The sequence below is a fragment of the Bidens hawaiensis genome, unplaced genomic scaffold, assembly GCF_021521415.1.
Source record: "Bidens hawaiensis isolate Kalapana, Puna unplaced genomic scaffold, B.hawaiensis_p1.1 tig00000296_1, whole genome shotgun sequence".
Classification (NCBI taxonomy): domain Eukaryota; kingdom Viridiplantae; phylum Streptophyta; class Magnoliopsida; order Asterales; family Asteraceae; genus Bidens; species Bidens hawaiensis.
In genome coordinates, this window is record NW_027491024.1 from 2,355,371 (window position 1) to 2,368,649 (window position 13,279).

At 34.2% G+C, this 13,279-nt stretch overlaps 1 protein-coding gene across 1 annotated transcript; it reads left to right on the forward strand.

Annotated features, from left to right (window-relative positions):
• The first annotated feature begins 993 nt into the window (after positions 1-993).
• Positions 994-3,383, forward strand: LOC143619531 (amino acid transporter AVT1I-like). Its single transcript, XM_077091435.1, has 3 exons — positions 994-1,237; positions 1,598-2,205; positions 2,769-3,383. Exons 1-3 carry the CDS (start codon positions 1,123-1,125, stop codon positions 3,288-3,290), a joined length of 1,245 nt encoding a protein of 414 aa, XP_076947550.1. The 5' UTR covers positions 994-1,122; the 3' UTR covers positions 3,291-3,383.
• Positions 3,384-13,279: the final 9,896 nt, after the last annotated feature.

Below are 13,279 nucleotides of genomic sequence, written 5' to 3' on the forward strand. Positions count from 1 at the left end.
ATACATACATACATATATATATATATACATACATACATATATATATATATACATACATACATATATATATATACATACATACATATATATATATATTACTATTATAGCTCCTACACCATTACACCCACAAAAACAAATTCTCACCCCAAACTGACTAGGTGCCACACGGTGCAAAACGCCCCAATTTATAGTCCCTTCACTACGCATAGCCTTAGTAGGTTAATGTTGTCTTTTCTTTTTTATTTTGGGCTCACCTTCATAACACTTGTTTTTTTTGGGTTAGTAGGTTAATGTTCCGCAGCCTACATGACAATCACACAATATAAATTTTTGATTAAGTAACCCCTTCACAAGACATAATTTTATAGTTTCTTTTTTATAATTCTTTAAAAAATTGTGATGTAAATGAGTTATAGAATTTTACGAGTAAAAAAATTTTGTCAAATGGACTTTTCTAATCTATAACTGTTAATTTGTTTTTTTTCATTTAGAAGCATAAAGGGAAAGCACATTATGAGGTATATTATTTACGTTAGTTTACTTATTATATAAATTGTGTTTATTTAGTTACTTAAAAAAACACCTTTTCTTGTTATCTATTTAAGTTCAAGAAAGTACGTTCAATAAATTATTCGTTTGCATGTTTGTTTATGTACAGGTATTATATGGTCATAAACTTCAAATAAAATTTAAATTAATACCTAAACTAAACGCAAATGAAGATTTATACAAATAATGCATAAAATGTATATTTCAACTTTAATATTGTTTGTAATGATTTACAATTTTCAGTTATGTCCATTCATCTGTCTTTTAAACAACCAATGAACACGATCAAACATAGTTTCTTAAGAACAAATAAGAACAAGATTATCCGTAACTTTAAGTATTCATAGTCGTTCATTATTCAGTAAATTAAACTGAAATGAACGAACTCCGACAACAACAAGAGTTAGATATTTGATTACAACCTAGCTTACCCAAATCCTCTATTTTGAACCACTATTACAACTTTCCACCTAGCCTAAAAACCAACTATATATTGCAATTACATCTTTAAATGAGTCACACACATTAACACCAATTGCAATAGTTGTTGGTGCCAACCAAAGTTCTTGCAACATGAACACCAACAACATGGAGGGAACTGATCAGAGCGCAAACCAGCATCCACAATTGCCAGCCAAAGGCACCACCTTCATAAGAACTTGCTTCAATGGAGTTAATACTTTATCTGGTAATTAATTAATCATTTAGTCACACACAAATTTTCTGCTATAAAAATTAACTTAAACTTTATGCATGATCTCATATTTCCCAGCTCAATAATTTTTTTTTCACAAATAATCTGCAATACATGCATGTTCTCATATTTCCCAACTCAAAATTTTCATCTTTCTTTTTTTCTTTTTTTTTATTTGTTTTCACAAATAATCTGCAATAAAAACTTAACTTTATGCATGATCTCATATTTCCCAACTCAAAAATGTCATTAATTTTCACAAATAATCTACAATAAAAATTTAAAAAGTTTATGCATGATCTCACATATCCCATCTCAAAAGTATCATTTTTTTGTTTATAACTTTTACATCAGGTGTGGGAATATTATCAGTACCCTATGCACTCTCAAAAGGTGGCTGGTTAAGCCTGCTGTTACTATTATTAGTGGCTCTTTTATGTTTCTACACCGGGCTACTTCTTAGCCGATGCATGGACTCCGATCTCCTCATCAAATCGTATCCTGACATCGGCCACCTGGCGTTCGGTCAGAAAGGGCGAGCGATTGTTTCGACATTCTTGTACCTGGAGTTGTTTTTCGTGGCGGTGGAGTTTCTAATAATGGAAGGGGACAACTTACACAAGTTGTTTCCAAAAGAAAGTTTTGTGGTATTTGGGAATAAGATTGGGGGGAAGCAAGGGTTTGTGTTGTTAACTGCTGTTGTTGTGTTGCCTACAACATGGCTAAGGAGTTTGGGTGTGTTGGCATATGTTTCTGCTGGTGGGGTGATGTCATCATTGGCTCTGGTGTTGGCTGTGTTTTGGGGTGGTGCTTTTGATGGAATTGGATTCCATGAAAGAGGGGAGCTTTGGAATTGGAGTGGGATGTCAACTGCTATAAGTTTGTTCACCTTTTGTTATTGTGGTCATGCTGTCTTTCCAACTATATGCAATTCCATGAAAGACAAGTCTCAGTTCCCCAAGGTATAATAATAAAAACTTAAAAATGGTTTATGGGGTGAAAAACTAAAAAATTCTCTAGTTTTGACTTTATTATTTTTATTTCTTTTAAAGAAAGTTTAATATACGGTTTTAACCAATTTTTTTATCCGAATAACTTTTATATATTTCATTATTTAGAAAAAGTTATAAGATAAAATCAAAATTTACTACTTTAATCTGAGTAAATTGCTATATATAAAAAACGATTTTCTTTTAACATTACTATCGGTATAAGGTTGTGTCAGTATATAGCGTATACTGCATAATAATAAACACATACATGTTTGCCTAGTATCATATGTTGATTATAATGTCCGTAGTTATATATGTGTTGCGTAATTATACATATGTCTATATCATTCACTTAAAATACATATGTTGCCTTCTGATAACTTCGCACGTTTAGTACATAAAATCTATTTCCTACAAAAACCGGCATTTTAAAGTAAATAGTTTATTATGGGCATTTTAAATATGAGAAATTATCATAAAATTCATTTGTATGGCCATTTAAACGTAAATAACCTTCTTACTTTTGCATTCAGGTTCTAGTTGTTTGCTTTATTATAAGCACAATCAGTTATGGATCAATGTCAATATTTGGTTACCTCATGTTTGGGGAACACCTAATATCACAAGTTACATTAAATCTTCCCACGAAAACCATAAGCTCAAAAATAGCAATCTACACGACACTGATCAACCCAGTATCCAAATACGCGCTAGTCATATCACCAATTGCAACTGCAGTAGAAGAAATGTTTCCTTTTCGTGAAAGCAAGCTGATGAGTTGTCTTATACGAACATTTCTGGTGATAAGCACGGTCTTTGTGGCATTGGTGGTCCCGTATTTTGGATATGTGATGGCATTTATTGGGGCATTTTTAAGCATTACAGTGTCCGTATTGCTTCCATGTTTGTGTTATTGCAAGATCGTCATAGGATTTAAGAAATTCAGGGTGGAACTGATGATGATTTACGTGATCTTGTTGTTTGGAACGTTTGTTGCAATAATAGGTACTTACACTGCCATAGCAGACATTATAAAGGAGGTTCTACCTAAATAAAGTTAAACTTTAAATCTTATTTACTATATTTCTATTGTACTTCAAAATTGTGTATAACTTTATACTATTTCTTGGTACTTTTATTTACCTTCATAGACAGTTAAAACACTCTAAAATACGCCTATTGTTTACTTTGTGGGACTCCCATCGCGCACCAGTTTGAGCATTTTATACATGACATTCAATATTAGCAAGATAACGAGTTATTTTATCGAACTATTATGATCTACTTTAGGTTGCTAAGGATTAAGATTTTAAATGTTGAAAGATCAGTATATAAAATTTATTATATCGTTGTAGCCAGTAATTAATCCATATGTTTGTGCAAACTTACTATAACAAAAGTAGCTTTATCAACTCGATCAAGTGAAGTAAGATTGGATCATTCAAGATTTTACGATCTTATGGTCAAGATTATGTTCTTACGAAAGATCTTATGCTTGACAAGCTCAAACACAGGATTAACAACTTTTGTTTAATAAGATCGATAGACAAAATACGTTAAGATTATTTTTTTAAATACGATTACAAAATATTTTAAACCCTAAAGTATATGTTAAATATATATAAAAGAAAACAAAACAACCAATTAGAATCCTAACAACATCGTAATCCTTCTAAAGACATATTCTTATCATACAATTTTGAAACATTTTATTTTATGCAAGTTTTCTAATTCATAAATACGTTTAAATTTTTAATTCAAAATTACAGTCAACTGACTTTTCCTCTAAAGGTTTTTTCTTTTCTTTTCTTTTCTTTTTTAGAATGATCAACAAACATAGAATGCTTAAATACTTTGTACAGGGTGACCTAATGGATAAGAGGCCACATCCATCTAGCCCAACCCATCTGTACGGAGACCTCAAACGCATCCAAGTTATCTCCAGTTCCAGGGAAAACCCACCGACCCGAAGGCTCACTAGTAATAAAACCCAGACGCCCTCAGGATCGAACTGGAGGTCACCAAAATCTCAGTCTTCCTTCATTGATCCACCCATGTCCCCTAAAGTATTGTAAGTATGGTTTAAACTTGAGTCTTCACTGAAAACTCAAATTTCAGACCACTACACCACATTAGAAATGACTTTTCCTCTAAAAGTATTGTAAATAGCTTATAAAAATCATCATTCCTTTCAGAGCATTTTTCTTTTTCATTTTTCTTTTAAATGCTTACTGAAATCATAAGTAGTTAGTTATAAAACAGGTAATAACAGAAAGCATAAAAAATAAATTACCATAAAAATAAATAATATATATGTACAAAATAAAATATATATACTTTTATAGGCCAAAAAATGTCACAAAATTGTAACCAAGTTTGAAAAATATTCAATTACATCACTTATATAATTCTGGCCCAAATTAGCTCATTACGTCTTCAAATCGAGTCTCCTCGATTTTTTGTACGTCAAGAAAGAAATAAAGAAGAAGATGTGAGGTCGGGATTTGCAATATATGTGGTCATATTTTAATAAAATTAAAAAAAGACCTTTAAGTATATTAATAATTAAAAATATAAAAAAACTCACATCACCACTCAACATCAATATAAAAAGTTAGATAAAAGATATTTTCTCATTGACAAAAGAAAACATATTAAAACCTAAAAATTAAAAAAGAGAAATTATGATTCGCGTTCATGTACAAATAGGAGGGTGCATGATGCGACCCTAACTCTCAATTTGTGCGTCATAAGTCCTCTTACTTCTCGGACGGGCACAAATGACTCCCTCTGTAAGTTCTCCGTCCAACAGAATCATGAAATGACTATTATACCTCTTTCTGTCGCTCATTTTACAACCATGTACTATAGAAATATTCAGTTTGCATCCTCCCGTCATAATTTCGCTCCAATTTTTTAAATTGTTGGGATCAAGATTCGATAAAGGAAAGATTGGAATCTTCTCAAGATCCTCAAGAAATGGCTAAGTATGAAATACGGGCAAGCTTGGCCCTTCGAGCAAGCTTGGAGCTTATTCATGCAAGGTACTTTACTTTCGAGCAAAGTTATCTTCTAGAATTCTTCTAAGTGTTAGTTCGAGCAAACTACACTTCATCAAGCATGGTTTGTTTCAGAGCAAACACTTGAGTTAACCTAGTTGAAACCAAGTATTTTTGTGGATCGAGCAAGGTTTTATAAAAAACAGTGGTCCAAGCAAACTTGAAGGGAGAAATTATTCTAAGGACTTCCAACGAGCAAGGTTCAACCTCGAGCAAGCTACAGTGTTACCAACACACTTAACTTGTTCAAATAAGTTAAGCAACAAAAGGTTGAAGGGATCGAAGAAGAACAAATTTGCTCGTAGGATTAAATCGAGCAAAGTTTGATATTATCAGAAGATTGAAGTCTGCTTGAAGAATATTTTCTAAGGAAAATATTCTAGTAAAAGCTTACTCGGAGAACTATTCCAAGCATACTTAAGGTTATAAGGTCTGCTCGACAAGGATAAAAGCTTACAAGCTTACTCGAAGACATGTTTACACTTGTAATATTTTTGGATATGTTTGAATATGTTTTGTAACAATCATTAGGGTTTATAGGAGTCATGTGTGCCTATTTAAGAAAACTTTATGGCACATTTATGACAACGGACACATAACAAATATTATGATTTGATAGCTGACACTTTCGTGTACAAGAATATCTTTGTACGGAAAGCTACCTAAAAATACAAACATTCCACCTAGAAACCCTAATAGAATTTCATTGTATCCTTCATAATATTAATGGAAATCTTTTGAGTTACTTTGTGTGTTTGTTTCATTTCTGTTCGTATTAGCAACACTATGAATATCATTGATTCCGCCTTTGATGTTCATTGGATCTTCACAGGAGCGGACCTCGTAACCATCTTGTCATCACACTGTTGTTGGTTACGAGACTGATTGTTGTGGTTGATAGATCGGTCCTGACAAGTGGTATCACAACTTCGTCTCTACACTTGTGAAGATTTGTTGTTGCTGATTGTGAGATTTACTGAATATTTTGCTGATTTTGAAGAAGAAGAATGATGACGTCAGCTAGTAATTGTTCCATTGTTTAGTGACGTCAGCAGCTCTGTTTTTCATTTTCTCAGATCTACAATTTGTTAAGGTTTAAAAGTTTTCTATTCTCATATTTACATTGATTATTTCTTATTTGAGTCTACATCTTGGGCTTATCCATTTAGTTTCATCAGATCTAAGGTTTTTATACTCAGATCAGGTTGTTTTTCTAAAATTTGTCAAGTTCTAAGTAATTTTAATTTCCAAAACTCTTTCAAAAATACCAAAAACATTGTTAAACTAATAGATGATCAAGAAGTGTCAACTAACAAAATTTCAAGGTTGGTAGGACAGGAAAGTTATATCAAGTGGAAGGTACTCTTTGAGGCTGTTATGTGTTACAATGATGTGGATATGTGGAACTCTATAAAATTGGTCCATATATTCCTGATTGTATAAACAACAATCAAACTTTGGAAAGACAGATGAAAAAAAGGGATGATAAAGCACTGTCTTTGTTGAAACTTGGTCTGTCATGGGAGATCTTGACAAGTGTGGCTCATCACACTATTGCAAAACCCATGTTTGATGCTATTGTTGAAATGTTTGAAGGAAATATTAAGCTGAAAGACATCAAGAAAGATAGTTGAAGCAACAACTTGATCGGTTCATGTTCAAAGAAAGAGAGAGGTTGAAATCGTTTTGCAAAGGTTTGTTGCAATTTTCAATGAAATTGGAACCACTGACCTTGCAATAACTGATTTTGACCTAAACAAGAAGTTGCTATCATCTCTTTCTGGAGAATGGTACACTGCAAACAAGTTCATCAAAGAATAGACAAATTTTCCAACCTTCAATCTAGATGTTGTTATATGCTTTCTACAAGCTGCTAAGCATGAAATGATAGAAAATCACATGATCAAGGAAGATAAACCAATCTTCCAAGTTGCAAATGCTCTAATTGCACCAATGTGGAATCTGTCAACAAAAAACCAACAGCAAGTGCCCATAATTGAAGAACCAAATGAGTTTAATGCTGAAACCCCAAGAGTTTTTTGTAGCTGGTCAATCTGAAAATCAAAGTGGGCAGTCAAGGTTTAATGTTCAATTGCTGGATGATGGTGATACATCATCAATGGCAAGTGGACATGCTCCCTATGTTGCTGGAAACATTAAACAAGGAAATGACTATCAAGCTCTCTTCTCAATGTTCACTGATTCTTACAATGCTTTTGTGGCCAAGAACTTGATTCACACAACTGTAGTGCAAGAAGACCTTGAACAAATTGATGCTGATGATTTGGAGGATATGGATCTCAAGTGACAAGCTATCATGTTGGCTGTGGAAGCAAGAGGGTGTACAACAGAACTGGTAGATCATTGGTTTCTGGACCAAATAATAGAATTGGATTTGACAAGTCCAAGGCTATTTGCTACAATTGCCAATTACCAGGTCATTTTGCAAGAGAGTGTAACCAAACAAGACAGTTTCAAAACAACAACCAACATGAAATCAATTTCAGTACCAAAACCAAAATCAAGGCCAACAAAGACACCTCAACAACAACAACTTTCAGCAACAAAATCATCAACAAATAATCCCACAACAACAACCATTTCAAAGAAACCAACAAAACCCTCCACAAGCTCCTACTAATTAAAACGAAAACAATGCCAATCAGCCTAAAAACCAAGGGAATGTTGCTTTAGCTCAACCACCACAAGATGGTATGCTTGACTAGAGTAACCATGCTGAAGATATTGAAAAAGCTAATGTGGCGTTCATGGAAAAAATTGGGAATGAAGCTGAATCCTCTTTATCTCAAGTACATTCAGATCCTACAACTTTTGAATTACTTGAGATAAAAGATGATATAAGAAAGGAAGTTGGTAAATTGCAAGCTGAATGTTTCAAGAAACAAAGCATAATAAATGTCTATGAAATGAGTGAGCAAACATATGGAAACCAAATCAAAAGTTTAGAACAAGGCTGTATGGATAGTTACAATATTCAGTTAAGATATACCACTGAAATTGAAGGTTTAAAGAAAATGTATCTTGATGAGAAGTTGATAAATACTCGACTTCAAGTTGAGGTTGATTTTCTAAAGAAACTAATATCTACTGGAAACATTTGTGGAAATTTGAAGAAACTCAAAGAGGAGGATAACTATAAAGTTGTTCTTTTCACCCTTTAATGATAATTACTCATTAAAGGTGGACAAAGAAAAGAGAATTGCTTATCTTGATTAATTTAGAGATGTGTTTGAAGATAAGAAAAAGTTTGTTGAAAACTATAAAATGGTTGAGGTTGATGAGAAAGGTGAGTTTGTGATGAAAGTTGTTGAAACAAAAGAAAATTTTGAAAAATATGTTGGAATACAAGTTTCATTTGAAGATCAAGAAAGTGATGAATTAAATGAAGATGATTTGAGTGATTCTATTGATAAATGTTCAAGTTGTGGGAGTTTAACAAAAATGAAAAGGGGTAAACAAAGTTCAAAGGACAAGATCCCTTTGTTATCAAAGATTACTCAAGAGATGAAGAAACACCATGAGCAGATGAGAAAAGAACATAGATCATTTGATCTTTGTGATGGATCCAAAGGAAAGAAAATCAATGAAAGTTCAACAAGCAAAGTATTCTCAAAGAGAACAAATGTCAAGACTACAAGAGGAGTGAAGAAATCCTCAAGGATGATGATAATTTTAGTCCAATCTATCATGTCTTGTCTATTCAGGAGCTATTTGATGTTGGAGAGGTGGAAAGCATGGAAGACTATATCAAAAGATGGTCAAGACTAAGAAATGATAAAGATGAAGGACCAATCAAGATGGAAAAGATAACTTTTGTGAAAAGCAGTGTGGAAAGAAAGGATACTAATATTGAAGAATTCATACCCGTTTCAATCAACGTTGATGGTCTCATTACTCATAAGAAGACTACTGGAGTTGATCCCCAAGACCAAGTGAAAGATTCAAAAAATGTAACTCAAGAGAAAGCTTTAAAGGAAAAGTGTGGTGCAAAGTATGTGATGTTTATGGTTATCACATTGACTCATGTCAGGAAAGGTTCTCTCTAGAACCATTCCATGTCCCTGACTGTATAATGTTTGGACATGACTTTGCATTCTACAAGAAAAGGTACAATGAGTACTTGAATAAGGGTAAGAAGATGATTGATGACCCAATCAAGATTGATGAAGCAGTTGATGAGAAAAGAGATGTTATTGATAGAACAAACGCTCCAATGATTAAGAAACTAAACATAGCACAATCTGTGAAGTCTCAAGTTTCTGAGAAGTCTACTAAATCTGAAAGGTCTGCAAGTTGTGAAAGCAAGAGTAAGTTTGAAAAGAAATTGATCAACAGAAAGAAATCAAATGTTCTCACTGGAGATGAGAAATTTCTTTTGAAACATGGTTATGAACCACATGGATTCTTGTGGAAACCAAAATATGAAGCTCAAGTGACTATCATGAAGAGGGAAACTGTCATTGAAGAATACACAAGCATAATTCCCTATATTGGAAATTCATTTGAATATGGCTATGAGACTGATGAGTCTTATGAGCTAGTATATGAGGATCCCATACCAGATGAAACTGTTATGAAATTGTTGATGATTTGCAAGTTGAATCAGCTTGTGATTCATCACTTGACTGATACTCTTTTTTTGATCTGTGCAAGAACAGTCCACACCAGTGAATGGTGTATGGTATATGGATAGTGGATATTCCAGGCACATGACCTGTGACAAAAGATCATTGGTCAACTATGAAGAAAAGTTTGAAGGACCAATTGCATTTGGTAGTGTTGAAAATTGAGGGAAGATTGTAGGGAAAGACATTCTTACCAATGGCAAATTTACTTTTGATAATGTGTTTTATATGGAAGGATTACAATATAATCTTTTGAGCATATCTCAGATGTGTGATAAAAGTTATAAGGTTGGATTTAATGACTCTCACTATTTCATCCTCAAACCTGAATTTGTAATTCCTCCTACTATGATCATGATGATGGCTCCTAGAAATGGAATTTGTATGAATTAAGAATGAAGGATGCCATTTCTATAGGTGGAACATGTTTTGTGTCGAAAGCCACTGAAAATTAAACAAAATTGTTGCACAGAAAGCTTTGTCATATCAATTTGAAGAATATGAAAAAATTTGTTAAAGGTGAACATGTCATTGGTTTACCCACAAGAGAGTTCAAGCTAGATGACAAGTGCATTTCTTGTCAAAAGGGAAAACATCACAAATCATCACACAAAACAAAACTCATAAAGTCCATTGAACAAGTTCTTGAAATGCTTCATATGGATCTCTTTGATCCTGTGAGTGTTCCAAGCATTGGTAAAAAGAGATATTGTTTGGTGATTATTGATGATTTTTCGAGATATACATGGGTTTATTTTCTGAGCTCAAAGGATGAGGCTGCTGAATTGATTAAAATTTGTGTGACAAGGATTGAGAACCAACTAGATGTAAGGTTAAAGGTCATGAGAAGTGATAATGGAACTAAGTTCAAGAATGGGGTGATGACTGAATTTTGTCAAGCTAAAGGAATTCTTCAACAATCCAGTGCCCTTAGAACTCCTAAACATAATGGGGTTGCAGAAAGAAGAAACATAACATTAATAGAAGTTGTAAGAACTATGCTTGCAGATGCTTACTTGCCTGTTACATTTTGGGCAGAAGCTATTAACACTGCTTGCTATGTTCAGAACAGAGTCCTTCTCAACAAAAGTTGTTTGATCCAGTTTATAATCGTTCTAATCAATATATATAATAACTTAGATCTAATCCAGATCTATAATGTCACACCCCGATCGTGATGGCGGAAAAATCGAGGTGCGGCGACTAAGTCGTGATTGTTGAGCACAATAGTATAAAAGTCTAAATGCATAAACATAACCAAAATGTCAAATATTACATCAACCAGGTAACATGAAACAAATTGTTTTAATACAAAATATCAAGTTTCCAACAACTCCTAGTCTAGCCTTCATCTTTCTAAGGCCTCTAAACTTGCTAGGGATTTCTTGCTGCATTATTTCCTGAAAACATGTAACAAACTGTCAACTACATAAAGTAGATGAGTGAATTCATAGGTTTAAAGAAAAGAGTTTTATACACAAACATACTAGTATAGGTTGTAGGGGTTTATATATAGGGTGTACCTGCGGCTAACCCACCACTCCTACAACTTATACTACTATGTTTGGGTATAATTCCCAGTTTTTAAAATGGTTTGTAAGAAAAGATCTCTTGGTTTTCCCACAGAGGTTTTTGTAGTAGTCAAACATGAAATGTTCTCCTGGGCTCTCAACGGGCTTATCAATCTCCCATTAGAGTCGTATGTGATAAGATTACTCAAAGATTTGCGGTCTCCCAACGGTACATGTAGCACATAACAGTTAAGCATAAACAAGGACATATAGATTTGAGCATGCTAAGTTTACTAGATAAACCAACACCAAAATCCCATTGTTTACTAGTATCCAAGATGATGGTGAACAAATGATGATGATGATGAATGATGATGAAACCCAATGATCACACAAGACTTGATTGAACTCACGCAAGACTTAAACCAAGACTACCTCGTTCTTGCCATCCAGGACTCAGCTAGGTTCTACCGAGAGTAGGATAGACACCCCAAAGAATCCTGGGTTCCCTTGGTCCCTACCGAGAATAGTATAGGTCCTCAAGAGTTATGGATTTCACCGAGACTAGTATGAAATCCCATGAGTTACGAGTGCCACCGAGAATAGAATGCCACTCATGGTCGTGAGTTCTACCGAGAGTAGAATAGACTCTCGCGTCCAATTCAACTCATGATGTTTTGATCTCTAGATTTCCATGCTGACACAATGACTATGATGATATGAATTTGATTCCCGTTCCCATGATGTCAATGTTCACAGAATTTCCCATACTCATTGATTTCCAATGTTCTTAGATCTCCATGAGTTAATGGGTTTTCCCCATGTTCATAGATTTCCAAAGTTTATAGATTACCAAGAAGCTCGTGGATTTCCGCACGTGTGTAGAAATCCAAATGTTTATAGTTTAAAGAATGTTTGCATAAATGATTTTATCCAAACGTGTAAAGTTACCATGTTTAATCCAAATGTTTATAGTTTAAAGAATGTTTGCATAAATGATTTTATCCAAACGTGTAAAGTTACCATGTTTCCACCCCATAGTTTTGAAAAGCTTAAATAGGGGCTATGAACTCACCTTGATCTTGGGTTAGGATGGTGCTACAATAGATCTCCTTAGCCTAGAGTTGGACATATATATAAGGTTAACAACGTGCTATGAGTCTAAGAAAACGAGCTTACGTGACCTCGAGCAAAAACTGGGTTTTAAAGACGAAAACAGCTTGGTTCTGGCTTGATTCGATCGAATAGGAACACGTTCGATCGAATAGGAACTTGTTCGATCGAATAGACACACATTCGATCGAATAGACACACATTCGATCGAATAGACACACATTCGATCGAATCTGAGGCACACTCGATCGAACTAGAAACACATTTGGTCGAACCAGTTGGGAAAACTCGTTCGGTCGAACATGGAACTTGTTCGATCGAATAGACACTCGTTCGATCGAATACGAAACTCATTCGGTCGAATGAGTTGGAGACCATTCGGTTGCTTTCCTATTCGGTCGACCGGACTGGTTCGATCGACTGGTTCGATCGAATGGGCTGATTCGATCGACTGATTCGATCGAATGAGTCTGATTCGACTCCTTCAAGCTGGGCGACGGAGAAACCTACGGGTTTTTCAGATTTTCCAGATTTTTGACCCAAAATCGAAGTTTTTGACATGGGAATGCTCGGGATTGAAGGGACTATCGATTCCCAGTGATTTTAAACACAAAAGCCTGCATTTTGACACCAAAACAAGACGGTTTTTGACCCGAAAACTCAAGAAACGAAAATGGGTGTTTTTGCTCGATTTGAGGCCGAAAATGGTTATGAA